This window comes from Heteronotia binoei, chromosome 5 (genome assembly GCF_032191835.1).
Source record: "Heteronotia binoei isolate CCM8104 ecotype False Entrance Well chromosome 5, APGP_CSIRO_Hbin_v1, whole genome shotgun sequence".
NCBI lineage: Eukaryota > Metazoa > Chordata > Lepidosauria > Squamata > Gekkonidae > Heteronotia > Heteronotia binoei.
In genome coordinates this window covers 85,670,051-85,686,575 of record NC_083227.1, presented here as the reverse complement: position 1 = coordinate 85,686,575, position 16,525 = coordinate 85,670,051, and the positions used below count along the sequence as shown (strand labels likewise).

The 16,525-nt window shown below is 43.5% G+C and overlaps 1 protein-coding gene across 1 annotated transcript in view; it reads left to right on the top strand.

The window, feature by feature from the left end:
* APPL1 (adaptor protein, phosphotyrosine interacting with PH domain and leucine zipper 1) overlaps positions 1–16,525 on the top strand; it is a 44,963-nt gene that overhangs the window by 7,490 nt on the left and 20,948 nt on the right. The window contains exons 2-10 of the mRNA XM_060239732.1: positions 6,377–6,475; positions 7,799–7,858; positions 8,860–8,931; positions 12,176–12,263; positions 13,128–13,169; positions 13,886–13,944; positions 14,340–14,486; positions 15,776–15,858; positions 15,955–16,113. Coding sequence (XP_060095715.1) covers positions 6,377–6,475; positions 7,799–7,858; positions 8,860–8,931; positions 12,176–12,263; positions 13,128–13,169; positions 13,886–13,944; positions 14,340–14,486; positions 15,776–15,858; positions 15,955–16,113 — 809 coding nt within the window. The remainder of the gene's footprint in view (positions 1–6,376; positions 6,476–7,798; positions 7,859–8,859; positions 8,932–12,175; positions 12,264–13,127; positions 13,170–13,885; positions 13,945–14,339; positions 14,487–15,775; positions 15,859–15,954; positions 16,114–16,525) is intronic.

The window sequence follows — 16,525 nt, the reverse complement described above, 5'->3', positions numbered from 1 at the left end:
ATTTACTGGGAAATCCACAAAATACCCCAATAAGTGTATTTAATCATATGCAAGACTAGGTTTTTTCCAAGGGATACAATAAAAGGGGGAGGAATTTTTAATTTCCATACAAATTAGTTTTGTCCCCTAACAACTTCCTGTCTGTTTCTAGATGGCTTCAACCACACTACACCTCAGTGGGTACACCCAATTCCTCCTCCAAGCAGACTTCTTTCCCTTCCTTGTACCAGTTGCTTGTGAGCCAGATAAGAGCCCTAGACAGGCCAGTTCCAGCCCCCAGGCTTAATGTTTGACACCCCTATACAACTCTACTCTGCTGTGCAACTGAGGTTGAGAACAGTAGTTCAAAGCAGTTTTTTAAAAACGTAGTCCAGTGGTGTTATCCCATTATTGCTGACCGGGGTGAGGATTACAACCCCTTTTAATGATCATTAGATCTGAGATGGTGCTTAATTCATAGCCATTTAACCTGTGTGCTTTGCTTCCCCCCTTCAAAGCAGGATGGGGTGGGGGAACAAAACCCATAGTTCTCCCTAAGAGGCGGAGGACATCTTGGGTGTTTCCCACCGTCCAATCAGGGAGGCAGGAATCTTAAAAAACTTCCCCTTCCTGTGGATGTGGGAACCACCCTCCTTCCAGTTTATTTCCTGCCTCGACAGGGAGTAGCAGCGTTTAGGCTAGGTTCCTACCCTTTCTCATTACTTGCCTATCTCTTTAAAAAAAAAAAAAAAAGATACTTTTTCTTTCCCCTCAGTTCCTACCTTGTTGTTCATCTCCTGATATTCTACCTCAGATCTTTTTTTCTGCCTTTCAATCCGTCCTTCAGTCCCTCTCAGCTTCTCTGCCTCCTTTCCCCCCCCCACTTTCTTCAGCGCTTCAGAAACGGCGCGGCTGTTTAAACTCAAGCCGCGGCCGAGCGCACAGCATTCAAGCCGCAGAAGAGAGGGAAAATGACGCGTCGGTCAAGAGACGCGTTCATGGACGACGACCTGGTTCCTGACGCCTGGCGCGGAACCGAGAGGCCCGCCTCCGGAGCCGGCATGACTTCTAAGCTTGCCTCGGCTACCGGCAACGTGCCCTGTAGGGGCGAGAAACCCAAAGGTGAACGCAGGCGGCGCTGGTCTTCCCCAGCTGCGGAGGAGGCTTCCTCGTCAGGGCTCTTCCCCACTGGCGGCGGCCATCTTGGGGAGCGCAAAAAGGCGCGAAACGGGGACAGACCTCAGCCATGCAGCTTCCAGACGCAGGAACGTCCCGATGCCAACCTCCTGGCGGGAGACTCAGTCGCAGATGTGATCCAACCTGCGCTGGAAGCCACGCAGACCTGCCAGCCCCAGTCGGGCTTGGGTAACGTACCCTTTATGGGACCCTCCTTTTTTTACTGAGTTTCTTGAATCAATAAAGCAGATGGTGGGGGCAGCAGTCAGGGCATCTGGCCATAGGAGACCCAGGTCCCCCAGGTCCAGTTCCTCCTCCAGATCACCTTCTCCAAAGAGGTCCAGAGGTAGCTCCAGCCACCATAGGGCTTCAAAGAAACCTCTGCTCTGTGACCAGATGGAGAGCGAAAGATCCATTTCTGAGACCCACTCTCATGATTCCTACGGGGGAGATCGGGAGGAGGGCGAATTCTTATCTGATGAGGAGATAGAGGATGTTGCAGTTCCGGAACCCTCATCACGGTTTTTCAAGGCAGAAGAGTTCCAACCTCTTTTAGCCAAGGTGACTTCTGCTCTAGACTTACAAACATCACCCGAGGAGCAGGAGTCTCCCCACCCACTAGCCAACCCCAAAAACAAACCCAAGGGAAATACGGAGTTTTCCCCCAGATTCAGATCCTCTGAAAAGGTTTTTCCCTTCCCTGAGTTCTTTGAGCGTCAGTTGAAATCTGAGTGGGCCAAACCTAGTACCAACAGACAGGTACCCAATTCTATCAAGAAGCTCTATGAATTACCTGCCTTTGCTAATGATATGCTGCAAGTACCATTGGTGGATGCACCAATCGCAGCCTTACAGTCACACGGTCTGTTAGCTGAGGATGGCCATGGCTCGGTGCGAGACAACTGGGACAAAAGATAGACTTGGCCTTGAAGAGGAGCCACGAAGCTATGGCTCTGGCCATCAAGGCAGCTGCGGCCACCTCTATAGTTTCCAGAGCAGCGATCGTCTGGATAAGACGGCTTACCCAGCTACTGCCAGACCTGGATAAACGGGTCCTGGAAGGTACCAGCAGACTCCTTAGGGCCTCCGAATTTCCAGCGGATGCTTCATTGGATGCCCTCACCTTCTCCGCTAGAGCAATGGCATCAAGCACCGTAGCAAGGCGGGGGTTATGGCTCGAAGTCCATCGTGTCAGCATACCCATTCCAGGGAGAAAAGCTATTTGGAGACGCCCTGGATAAGATCCTGGTGGAAACACGGGATAAGAAAAAGGCCATGCCCAAGTATCTGCGCCGCTCCGATAAGAGAAGCTTCGGGTCTGGTTCCTTTCGTGCCTCCTCCAGCTTCTCCAAACCAAAACAGGACTTCAGAAGAACAACCTGGGGACAGTCCAAACAGAGTTTCCGAAAGGGCTTCTCCAATTCCCGGTTCCAGAGGAATCAGCCCGATAGGTCCGACAAATTCGAGAAGGGCCCCAAGCCCAACAAAGCATGACTGGAATTCTATTCCAGTGGGGGGCCGTCTACTACACTTCCAGCAGGCGTGGGCGGCCTCGAGGGTCGATGCTTGGACGTTGGAAATCGTTACCCCATAGAATTCAAAAGGGCACCTTGGGATCGTTACTTGGTGTCTCCTCTTCGCTGAAACCCAGAACGAAAAAGCATCACCCTCAAAGCAATTCAACATTTGCTGGAAATTGCAGCGATAGAGCCTGTTCCTCCATTGCAGAGATGTCAAGGCGTCTATTCCGTCTTCTTCACGGTGCCCAAGAAAAACGGGGACTGGAGAGCGATTCTAGACCTGAAATTTTTAAACAGATATATCAACCTCCGTCACTTCAGGATGGAGTCCATCAAATCTATAACGGAGTCCCTGCACCATCAGGACTACATGTCTTCTCTGGACCTAACAGAGGCATATCTGCACATTCCAATCCTCCCAGTACATCACAAGTTTCTTCGTTTTTTGCGTAAATGGGACTCACTACCAATTCAGAGCCTTACCTTTCGGCCTGGCGACGGCACCGCGGGTGTTCACCAAGGTGTTGGTGAACCTGATAGCAATCCTCAGACAGAGAGGGTTGCATGTGCACCCTTACCTCGATGACCTGCTGATAAGATCCTCGTCAAGGGAGAGTGCGGAGCAGGACGTTATACACACCATATCCTGTCTTCAACAACACGGGTTCATAATCAACATTCCCCAGAGTCATTTACAGCCGTCCCAGAGGCTACAACATCTGGGTATGGTCATCGACACAAGGACTCTGTTTTCCTCCCAGAAGAAAAGATGCTGAGGACCAAGGCTTTGGTGCTCCAGATAGTGCGGGAACCATTGTCATCTCTCCAGACCCTGGCACGACTTATGGGTCTTCTAGTCTCAAATCTAGAGGCGCTTCAATGGGGCCGCTTTCACACCAGACAACTTCAGATGTTTTTTGCGCCCTTATCAGATCCAGATCATGGAGAAGCACCCTATGTCGTTGACTGTTCCCAAGAAGGTCAAGGAGAGTCTCCTGTGGTGGACGAAGGACCACAACCTGCGTCAGGGGAGAATGTTCCTCGTAGAGAAGGAAATACAGCTCTTTTCAGATGCCAGCCTTTCAGGTTGGGGGGCGATCCTCAACGAGATACCTACCCAGGGCCAGTGGACAACCGAGGAGGCGAGTCTTCCCATCAACCTTCTGGGACTCCGTGCCATTCGACTGGCTCTCCTGTACTTTCAGAACCAGGTGACCGGGAGGCATGTCCTGGTTCGAACGGACAATATCGCTGCCAAGGCTTATTTAAACAATCAAGGGGGGTCCAGGTCGACTTCCCTTCACAAGGAGGCCGTGAAACTGTTCGAATGGGCGGAGAGTCATCTAAAGTCCATAAGGGCGGAGCATATCAAGGGGACTTGCAATATCAAGGCGGTCTGGCTCAGCCGGGAGAGCATTGAATCGGGAGAGTGGTCTCTCAACAAGAAGCTTTTCTTAACGATAGTGACACGCTTCGGCCCGCCGGTGTTGGACCTCTTTGCGTCTTCTCAGAACCACCAGCTTCCTCAATTCCACACGAGGTACTACCACTACCAAGTGGAGGCCACGGACGCATTAACTTCTCCCTGGCCGCAAGGCCTTCTTTACACCTTTCCCCCAATCCCGATCATTCCGAGGTTGCTCAGAAGGATCAGGCTGCTAAGGGCCGACGTCATTCTGGTTGCTCCCTGGTGGCCGCGACGTCACTGGTTCTCATCAATCCAACAAATGTCAGTAGCGGAACCGCTTCACTTACCAATCTGGCCAGACATGCTGTTACAGGGCCCGGTGTGGCATCCTCATCCAGACTGGCTGAGGTTGACCGCTTGGAGGTTGAACGGCGCTCTCTCCTAGATCTTGGTTATGCAAGTGACGTGACGAACACCATCCTGGCATCCAGAAAAAGCTCCACAACGCAGATCTACGACATGTCCTGGAAAGCCTTCCACAGATGATGTCGGAGAAAAGCCGTGGACCCATTGCATCCTTCTGTCCCCAAGATCCTGCAGTTCCTTCAGGACAGTCTCCATTCTGGATTGAAGCCAGCTACCCTCAAACGTCAGGTGGCAGCCTTATCCTCAGTTCTCCAGCAGGTGGACGGCGTGAACCTCTCATCTCACCCCCATATTCGACGCTTCCTTAGAGGAGCCTCCGTGAGTTCTCCACCACAAGTACATCGGTTTCCTACCTGGAGATTGAACCTGGTACTCTCTGCCCTAACAGGTCCTCCTTTCGAGCCCTTAAGTTCTGTATCCCTAAAGTTCAGGCGTATGAAGACCATCTTTCTGGTGGCAATAACATCGGCCAGAAGAGTCTCAGAGATCCGGGCCTTATCGGTTAAGAGGGAACTGTGTGTGTTCCACAAGGACAAGGTGATCCTCTATCCGGACCCTACCTTCCAACCAAAGGTCTCTTCTAGATTCCATCAGAGTCAAGAGATCAACTTACCATCCTTCTGTCCGGATCCCAAGCATCCCAAGGAGCGCGCATGGCATACCTTAGACGTGCGAAGAGCAATTAAGGTCTATCTTACAAGAACTGAATCTATCCGAAAATCAGACTTCATGTTCATTAATATAGCGGCTCCTAGACTGGGACAGAAGATGTCCAAATCAGCAATTAGCTACGCCATCAAGCAGTGTATATCGGAGGCGTATAAGGCATTAAACCTTCACGTACCACCAGGGATCACTGCACACTCAACCAGGAGTGCGGCCACCAATGCTGCCTTCAACAGGAATGCCTCCATAGAGGAGGTGTGCAAGGCAGCTACGTGGTCATCTATCTCCACTTTCATCCGACACTATAAGTTGAACGCATATGCGTCGGCGGACGCAGCCTTTGGCAGACGAATCCTGCAACACGTGCTGCCTGAGTAGGACGATCCCACCCTGTATGACATACTGCTATGGGAGCACCCAAGATGTCCTCCGCCTCTTAGGGAGAACGACCCTTGGCACTTACCGTGAGGGGTCCTTCTCCTAAGAGGACAGGAGGACATCTTGCCCTCCCCTTCTTCTATCGTCCTACCTCGGGCAGCATCTATCTTTTATGTGTCTGGATCTAACTTCTTCTCCTGTAGTCTCATCTACAGCTGTTGATTACTCTTTAACACAGGCTACCTGTAGTTTACCTGTTTTTTCTCAGTTTCTATATGAGTTTATTTCAGTCGGTTTGGGAGGCTCATGCCAAGTCTTTGTACCGACCACCAGTTAGCTCACCTTTTTTTCATAGCAGTGATGGTTGCAAGAGTTTTTTACTGCTTCTCGGAGTCACCCGAACTGGAAGGAGGGTGGTTCCCACATCCACAGGAAGGGGAAGTTTTTTAAGATTCCTGCCTCCCTGATTGGACGGTGGGAAACACCCAAGATGTCCTCCTGTCCTCTTAGGAGAAGGACCCCTCACGGTAAGTGCCAAGGGTCGGTTTAATGGCTCGCAGCCATTTCAGCCTAACAGTGGAGCTGGTGCGTCTGTCAGCTGTTAGGTTTAAGTGGCCCCTCTGAACATCAGTTTGAGGGCTCTGAACTGCCCCAAGTTCATGCCAGATTTTGGCTTTTGAGCTGCCTCATGCTCATCCCTGTAGGTTATAGTAATATTCAGATTTTTTCCCACCTAGTTCTTGTACTGTTCAGGAGAGTACTCTTTGATTCTAGCCTTTACTTTATATTATATTATAATACTGTAAAAATACATTCTCTTTAGACTCGGTCCTTGCTGGGTGTGTTTGAAGAAGATGCTGCAGCAATATCTCGCTACATTAACCAGTTATATAAAGCCATGCACCGAATTTATGATGCACAGGTAATGTTGTTACTGCAATTTGAATCAGCTTTTCAAAACAGTGCAACTGATAGGATTTGAATGTTGTTCGAATGCTTCAATCATAATTATTATTTTTTAAATTTCATCTCAGTTTTTTTAAAAAAAGAAAGTCTTTGTGTGCTAACAGTATTGGCTTGGCTTTTTGCTGTAGCATTTCCATGTTACTTATTGCTCAGTTCTGTTGTGAGAAAGGTTAGGATTGTTCGCTGTATTGAAGATTCATTTAGGATCATTCTATTAAACCAAATGAACTTTTCAAAATGTTTCAGAGATGAAACTTGCTTCTAATCTGAAACTATCTAGATTTATGTACTGTATCATCAATGTTTATTAGGCAAATAGTCACTGTAGATTATGATACTTTAAGTAATGTGTATGTTTGAAGAAGAAGAAGATGATATTGGATTTATATCCTGCCCTCCACTCCGAAGAGTCTCAGAGCGGCTCACAATCTCCTTTACCTTGGTCCCCCACAACAGACACCCTGTGAGGTGGGTGGGGCTGGAGAGGGCTCTCAAAGCAGCTGCCCTTTCAAGGACAACCTCTGCCAAAGCTTTGGCTGACCCAAGGCCATTCCAGCAGGTGAAGGAGTGGGGAATCAAACCCGGTTCTCCCAGATAAGAGTCTGCACACTTAACTACTTCACCAAACTAGCTCTCTGCTACACCAAACTAGCATGTTTACGTGCTGTTTTGAATGTTGACCTATTTTCCATTGACTTGACAAAGTCTCCAAATGATCTGAATTTATTTATTTATTTATTTATTTGATGGACTTATATCCCGCCCTTCTCACCGAAGTGTCTCAGGGCGGCTCACAACACAATGATTCATACAGTTCCATTTAAAACATTTACAGATACAATAAAAGCATAGTTAATAAAACAAGATAAAATAAAGCCAGCGGTCTATAAGAGCATTTTGTTCCATCCAAAGATGTTCCATCCAAAGTATCAGTTAGGTGTTATAGGCCTGCCGGAAGAGGGCTGTCTTGCAGGCCCTGCGGAACTGTCTTGCAGGCCCTGCGGAATTTGATCATATATTGTTGACGTAATTTATCTACAACTATCTGCTGCAACAATTTGTTACGTGTAGGGTTAAAATTGTCAAGTTTAAATAGATGGATTAAATTACAGATGAGTTAAGCATTAGAAATGACTAGCCAGTTCAAAAGATTGTTAGCATCATCCCATTACAGCCCTCTTACATGCCAAAACAAAGTATGCTGTATGTGTGAAATCCATAGTATTTTTCATTATCAATCAGATTAAGAAATTTATGTTTGTATTTGTATTTTTAATAGAATGAATTAAGTGCAGCAACACATTTAACTTCGAAGCTTCTAAAAGAATACGAGCAGCAGGTATAGTCCTCACATGGAATTAGATATTTGGTTTAAGTTTTGATTAGTATTGCTGACTTCTTGGGGGGGGGGGTGTTGTGTGTGTGTGCGCACACATATGAGTGTGTGTGTGTGTGCACTTGAAAGACATGGCAATCTCTGGTGACTGACCCCTACTGGAGGCATGGAGGATATTCAGAGAAGTAGGTGAGTAAAGCCTGCCCCTGTGTCCCAGCTCTGGTTTTCCTTGGAAGTTCTCCCATCCAAATACTTGCCAGAGTCGACCCTGCTTAGCTTCCAAGACCTGATGAGATTGGGCTTGCCTGGGCTATCCAGGTCAGGGCAGTATTACCAACTTGTTAATGTGTCTTCTAGTAGTAGCCTAGCGTGCAGGATTTAAACAAATGATTTTTCCCATGCACTTTCCTCCATGCTCTGAAAAGCTTTCCTTGCTTAATTCTTACATATGAAACTATTGGCATAAGAACTGAATGGTAAAGAAGTTGTCTCTCTAAACTGAGACTAGCATTTCCACCATAAAAAGGAAATATTCCAGTTTTATAGCAACAGGGTCATATTTGAATTAAATTAATATGTTTGTTTTCTTTTACTTCTTAAGTAATTATTTTATTTTTTTTTCAGAAATTGTAATCTTGTTGACCTCTTCATTGCCTGTATGTCACTTACTTAAAAGAATAAAATCTTCAATATGCAACCCTCCCCCATAGAATTTAATTAAGTGCTTGGGAACCCCAATGTACAGTATACCTTACTGAAACTGGCTAACATATTTATGGATCTAACCTAATAGAGGCAAGTTCTAGACAATATATTTTCCTGGTCAACAATATCCTGACAGAATTCTTTTCTTCTATTAGCTTTTATTTTACAAAGCTGTAAATACCTTTTGATACTAGTGCATGTGGTTAGACCTCTGTAATTCTGAATTGCAACAGGAAAAAAGTAAACAAATGTTTATTTGAAAGTAAAAAAGTGGTTTATATATGCTTATGTTTTGGTAGCGGTTTCCTTTGGGTGGTGATGATGAAGTTATGAATTCTACTCTGCAGCAGTTTGCAAAAGTGATAGATGAGGTAAGACTGAGTATGTTGTCTAGATGGGCACTCATGTATGGTATAAGCCATAGTGATTTTTTCACACTGAACTTTTAATTAAACTGTTTTAGAAGGTAGCCATGTTGGTCAGCAGTAGATGAGCTAGATTGTAGCTAGATGCTACAAGTCTTGTAGCACCTTAGAGACCAGCAAGATTTTTTCTTATAGCAGGCAAATTGGCATTCAAGAGTCAAAGCTCTCTCTGATGAGGGGTGTTTTGACTCTCGAAAGTTCATACCTTGAAAACCTTGTTGGTCTCTGTGGGGACATAATGACTGACTTACACAGGCAGCAGAGAATCACTGAGCGCATTGGTGCTCCTTAAATATCTCTTCATTGGAATCGTCAAGGCCCACCAGGCTTCCTCATGAGTACAGTTCTTTTCACCCACCCACTGCCTGTAACAGGGGTGTCAAACGTGCAGCCCAGGGGCCAAATCAGGCCCCCAGAGGGTTCCTATTAGGCCTCCAAACAACTGGCTTTCATCTTCTTTCTTCTCCCTCTCTCTTGCTTCCTTCTGCATAACAGCTTTCTTTGCAAGACTTGCACAGGAACTATAGGGCAAATCCTCTATTATCTTCATTGGCTGAGGCTCCTCCCTTGGGGAGGAAGGGGAGGAGGGATAGCTTGCTTTGCTAGGCTTTCTCAATCATACAGCAGAGCTACTGAGCTAAGCCCCTTTTCCTTCTATTGGCTGAGGCTCCTCTTTCTCCTCATTCCCTGGGGAAGGAAGGAAAGAGCCAGAGCTTCTTTTGCCCAGTTCCCTGGATCCCATGGGAGAGATACAAAGAAAGCACCTTTAAAACCAATGAGTGCTAATGTTTTAAGCATGTTTTAAGGGTTTTAAAAAAACCTTTAATTGTAGCTGCCTGTGTCGTTTATGAAGTTTATGTCTCTGCTACCTAATTTTAAATAGGTACACACATGGCCTGGTCCAACATGGCTTGGCCTGGCCCAATATGCCCAGCTCGACAAGGTCTCAATTATTTCAGATTTGGCCCTCATAACAAATGAGTTTGACACCCCTGGCCTATAGAGTACCAGATACAGTTCAAGGTTCTAGTGTTAACTTTTAAAGCCCTGTGCAGTCAGGCATATTTCAGAGACTGTCTCATCTTCTTTGTGTTCCGTACTGCGTTGTGATTGAGCGATCAGCATCTTCTGGTTATCCCTGGTTCAAAGGACATACAACTGGCCTCAATTAGAGCCAGGGCCTTTTCAGCCCTGGCCCCAGCCTGGTGGAACAAGCTCCCTCCTGATATCAGGGCCCTTCGAGATCTACCAAAAATTCTGCAAGGCCTGTAGCTGTTCTGCCACACTTTCAGCTGAGGTTACTGGACATCCAAACACCCATCTTCAGCCTCCCCTGCTATCAGCTCTGCTAACATCCCATGACACTGCCCAGAGGGTTTTTACTGGTGTATCAACAACTTCATTTGGTTTATGTCAAACTTTTTAACTTTTGCTTTTATTTATCACACTATTATGTGATCTGTAAGCCACCCTGAGTCCACTCTGTGTGGAGGGCAGGATATAAATTAAAGAAAATAAATACATTGGCCAAGGCCAGCACCACTCCTCACTTATCTGAGTCTTGTTCCTCTTTTAACCCCTTCCTTGCCTTGCCCATTCCAGCTGGGATTGCATAGGTATAGCCAGAGTCCCCATGCCCCCTGCTAATGCTCTGGGGTGGCAAACCTCCTGCTGTTATATGCTCAGCTGTTGCTTGATGAGAGAGAGACTCTCTTGCAGGTGGTTCACCCCCACTTCTGCTAGTCTTGGAGCAACTGCTGCTTTTTGCCCCATAGTTGAGGCTTTCTTTGGCTTCCACTCCTGTCTCTGTGTCACAGTCTTCAAGATGCTATGGACTCAAGTCTAGGTTTTAAAATTAAAACTCTGATGGTTTTTGCCTTTTTCACATAGTTAATGTTGTCATTGTACAGGGGGAGATGGTTAGCACTGGTGCCCCATTATGTTAAACACTGTAGATAAAAGGCAGTATGTTGAAGTTGGTGTATTGAAATGTATGTTTTCAGTGACATAATTTCACAGCTGAGTGAAATGTCTATAATAGAAAGGAAGGATGGCATACATTTTATATAAAGATATGTGGTTTCTAATTAAAGACTAAGAGCATTTCCACAAGTGATGTTATGAATGATATTCTCATATTCCACATTTATGACATTAAAATTCAAAAGCCTTTTTGAAAACATGCAGTTGGGCAATGGCAAAGTAGTAGAAATTTGCTTGTCATGCAGAAGGTCCTGGGTCCTGGGGAGGGATGGTGGCTCAGTGGAAGAGCATCTGCTTGGGAAGCAGAAGGTCCCAGGTTCAATCCCTGATATCTCCAAAAAAGGGTCCAGGCAAATAGGTGTGAAAAACCTCAGCTTGAGACCCTGGAGAGCCGCTGCCAGTCTGAGAAGGCAATACTGGCTTTGATGGACCAAGGGTCTGATTCAGTATAAGGCAGCTTCATATGTTCATATGTTCAAACCCTGTCATTTCTAGGTAAGGATCTGGCACTAGGTGATGAGAAAGACCTCTGCCTGAGGCACTGGAGAGCTGCTGACAGACTGAGTGGACAATACTGGTTCTGATAGACTGATGGTCTGATTCAGTATAAGGCAGCTTCATGTGTGCTTTCTGTATTTATTTGTGGAACACCAAAACAATGCACCATACAAAATACGTTTTTAAAAAATCTGTCTAATTGCTTTACAATCTAATTTAGAATTAAATATTAAAAGTAAAACAATATTAAGTACTGGAGAAGGCCAACCACAATTATGCTAGATCAGACAAAGATTTATTTATTTATTTATTAAAAAAATGATCAATACTAGCTTTCTAAGAGTTCCACAAATAGTGAGTAAGTAGTAAGGGAAAACAGAATAAAGGGAAAATATGGTGCTTGAGCACAAAGAACTGGCAAAAAAGAAGCCAATGAAGGAAAATACTGAATGAACAATATTTGAGCTCCTAGCATAGATCAAAGGGCATTCTTAGCAGTACTTATGAAGATATCATAGGAGGAACTGATTGAAAAGTCTTACATTTGGTAAAAAGACAGATTTGATCCTGCTCAAGTTGAGCTGTATTTTAAAGTGCCATTCATTTCAACTGGTGAGATTCTTAACTCCAGGTCACTGTAAAACAGAGGAAATTCTACATATTTGTAGTCAAAATGATTTAACTATTCTTTTCTCCCCTCTTTCATTAGCTCAGTTCATGTCATGCTGTTCTGTCAACTCAGTTAGCTGATGCCATGATGTTTCCCATTACTCAGTTTAAGGAAAGGGATTTAAAAGGTACAGTAGTAAACATTACAAATTATGTTTATATATAAGGGTTTATCCTGTAATAGTTGGCATGTTTTCCTATTATTTTTGTGCCCAACTTTTTCTGACTGTTGGATGTCAACTGAACTTTATTTTTGTGTAAAGTGAGGGATGTAGAGAATTGTTGGAATTTGTAGGAATAATTGTAAGCAAGTGCTCATGGTATATAGCAGGGGTGGCTCGGGAGCCACGTAGCTCTTTCACACATATTGTGTGGCTCTAGCAGCCCTGACCGCCCCATCAGCCTGTTTGGAGAAGGTATTTCTCTCTTTAAATCACTTCTCCAAGCAACCCAGCAGCTTGGAGAATGCATTTAAAGTTAAAGTTGCTTTCTTTACACCTCTCCCTCCCTCCTCCCTACCCCAACTATTTCCATTTCTTTCTTCCTTTTTTCCTGGCTTGTGGCTCTTAAACATCTGACATTCATGTCTTGTGGTTCTCAAACGTCTGAGGTTTATTTTTTGTGGCTCTTATGTTAAGCAAGTTTGGCCGGATCTGGTATATAGCCTAAACCCAGTAACCAGTTAGGAATAAATGGAATTACCATCTTCTTCTGTGTATTATATATTATAGTGAATGATTAAGTTACAACTGTAGTGAACTTTGGTCATGCATAAAAAAGAAAAATAAAATGTTTTAGATATAGATATAACAATCTATATAAAACCCCAAGGTGCAAATAATCTTTAAAGAGTTTTACAATTAGGGTACATTTAGATGTTTAAAGAGCAGTAGCAACAGAAATCAAAATCAGTGCATCAGCTCTATTTGTATTGTTTGTTATTGGCAAAATTACACTAATATTGTGCTGTACCTTAATTAAATCCATTTCAGAGATATTGACTTTAAAAGAAGTTTTCCAGATCTCGAGCAATGGTAAGTATAACAAAGACTAATTCCCTTTTGTATATTATGACCTGAGGTTGGATAGTAAATAGTCAGAATTTATAAGTCTTGTGGTTTTATCTTTTCAGGACACTTGAAACATTAACAGTATCCCCATTTCTGACTTCAGAAATTTGCAATGTAATCTGGTGACTACAATGGATTTAGAAGGGTATCTTTTAGGATTAGGCTGTTAGCTTGTTGATTTGTCAACTAAAATAACTATCCCTTGGCCTCAAAATCTGAAGTCATGGCAGATTTTAAATGTGGTGTGTGGGAAAAATGCCTGGCAAGTCCCTTATATTATACACACACACATACATACATATTTTGGGGGGTGGTGGTGGTCCTTCATCCAGTGAACAAGAAAAAGGAAATAACATTGATTATATATGATCAGTGAATTAGAGTCTCAGAGTTTAGTTACAAAGTCTGTGGAAATATTTCTGGCATGATTAGTAACACAGAATACCATAATTATTTTGATTATGTTGATATATTTACTGTATATTCAAAATAAACTCCGCTTCTTATAATTAAAACTTACTTTTATGTCAGCTAAAAGAAGTTCTGTGGTGGGCAGTGAACTTTCTATGAAAAATATCTTATTTTTCCCTAAATAGTTATACATTTTGATGTTGCTAAGAGGTTATGTATGCAGAAACTTCAGTAGAATTACAGAATAAAAATATAATTTTCTTCTGCAGATCATGATGCTGCCATCACCAGATATAGTCGCCTGTCAAAAAAAAGAGAAAATGAGAAGGTTTGACCAGTTTTCAATACTACCTGTATGTTTCATTTATAGGATTATAACACCTAATAATTTTAAATCACTATATACTGCACTGCCTTCCTCACCAAGTCTATTTGGCAGTCCTAGAAATAGTATAAAGAAAAAGAAGGCTGCCTTCTCACTGTAGAGGTGATGATTATAAGTCACTGCAGTAGAGAGAAGAATGTATTAATCCTGAAAATAATTAGATTGTTCTATTTTTAGACTGTCCTCAGATAATTAAAAGGAATTCATGTTGTAATAAATAGTGATGCAGTACATTCCTTTTTAATTGCAACATATATGTCTGGTCTCTGGCAGAACATAAAGAAACCTTCACTGAAGGCATTTTGTATGCTTTCAATCATTGTTCTTCTTCTCTTTAGGTCAAATATGAAGTTACAGAAGATGTGTATACTTCCAGGAAAAAACAACATCAGACTATGATGCATTATTTCTGTGCATTAAATACTCTTCAGTACAAGAAGAAAATTGCTATGTTAGAACCCTTGTTAGGATACATGCAAGCTCAGGTGAATGACTTTGAAAAGCTGGAGTTCTGAAACTTAATATGTTTAGGTAAATGTGAGGTTTAAAGCTTGAGAGGTCAAATATATGCTATAGTAAGTGTAGTCTAACAACAGTAGGTAATACAAGGTCCTATAGCCCATCTTTGACCTACCCCAGGCTATTTCATGGGAAAGTTTTTCATCTGTCAAGAGGATGCTCAACTCCCCTGTTTTCATTCTTTTCTTTTTAAGAAAAGACGTTTAGTATGACCTTGTAATAGTACACTTTAGAAATACTTGATGGGAGGTCTCTCCTAGAAGTTGTTAAATGCACTGAGTCTATCTGTTTTTTTTCTGGTGAGAAGAAAGCACACACATGTGTTTTGTTTTGTTTTTTTGTAGAAAAAGCCCAGCAAGAACTTATTTGCATATTAGGCCACCCTGACTCCAAGCCAGCCAGAACTGTGTTTCTGTGCATTTCTGCTTAAAATAAAAAGCTCTCAGTGTGTGTGAATGAGATGTGTGTTTATACACACACATGTGTCATAAACCCTCTAGGGTATCAAACATGCAGCCTGGGAGCCTGATCCCGAGGGTTCCTATCAGGCCCACGAGCAAGTCCACTTTCTTCTGCCTCTTCCTTGCTTCCTTCTGTGTCACAGTTTGCTTTGCCAGGCTTGCTCAATCGCACAGGAGCTACAGAGCAAAGCCTCTATTTTCTCCATTGGCTGAGGCTTCTCCCTAGGAGAGGAAGGGGGAGAGGGAGAGCTTGCTTTGACAGGCTTTCTCAATCGCACAGCAGAGCTACTGAGCCAAGCCTTGTACTGGCTGAGGCTCCTCCTCTCCTCATCTCCTGGGGTGGGAAAGAGCCAGAGCTTCCTTTGCTCAGTTCCCTCAATCACACAGGAGAGATACAAAATCTTTTATTGTGTTTGTGTGTGTCCTTTATAAAGTTTATATCTCCACTACTTGGCATTACATTTTATGACACACATGGCCCGACCCAACAAGGTCTCATTTATGTCAGATCCGTCTCTCTGCCCTACAGTTTGTCCAGAAGAAACTGTCCTTTCTTATAGCAGGCAATGACAAATTGCTCACAGTATGGGGACAGTATAATAGAGAACCTAGGACATACTGATAGTGATTTTCCTCTCAGTTTTCTTTTAATATTTGTTAATCGTGCAATGCAACTGAACTGATTTCCTATGCCTATAAGTTTCTTGACCTACTACGAAATAGAAATAGGATTTACACACGTGGGAAGAAATTAATTACTTGCAGCTAAATTCCTGCATTCTCTGTTCTAAAAGATAAGCTTCTTCAAGATGGGATCAGAAAATCTTACTGAACAGCTGGAAGAGTTTTTAGCAAACATTGGAACAAGTGTGCAGGAGTAAGTTAATTTTCTCCGTAAAATGAACAGCCTGCCTCTTTTTTGCCATTATCTGTGGTTACATGAGGCACTGAACATTTGTCCTGTACTTCTCAGTGTTCGCAGGGAAATGGATCGTGAAGTAGAGACTATGCAGCAGACTATAGAAGACTTGGAGGTAGCCAGTGACCCACTGTATTTGCCTGACCCCGATACTACAAAATTTCCTAGCCAACGGAACCTTACTCGGAAAGCAGGTTATCTTAATGCAAGAAAGTGAGAACCATTACAGATAAACTATTCTGAAATAATTAATTGACTACTTTTAGTAGCAGCATTAGGTATAGACAAAATAATTTGAATGAGGTGGCTTTTGCATATGGACGGACTTGTGTGGTTTCTCCATGGCTAGCATGGCTGCTGATTGGTGTAGTGGCAATGGGTGGGTGCTTCCGTACAGCAGGTTTCCCAGCCCCAGTCCTCCAGTAGAGACATTTTTTTCTTTTAAATCTGTAATTGATTTTTATTATGGCATTATAACAATGTGCAACAGGTTCTCTGAATTTCTTATCTTTAATTTTAAAAGGAAATCTTCAGCTCCTTTTGTTGCAAAGATACGCCTATTCTTTGCAATGGAAGGGGTTGGAGATTAGTTTATCATTTATTATAGAGATTTTCTTGAACAAAG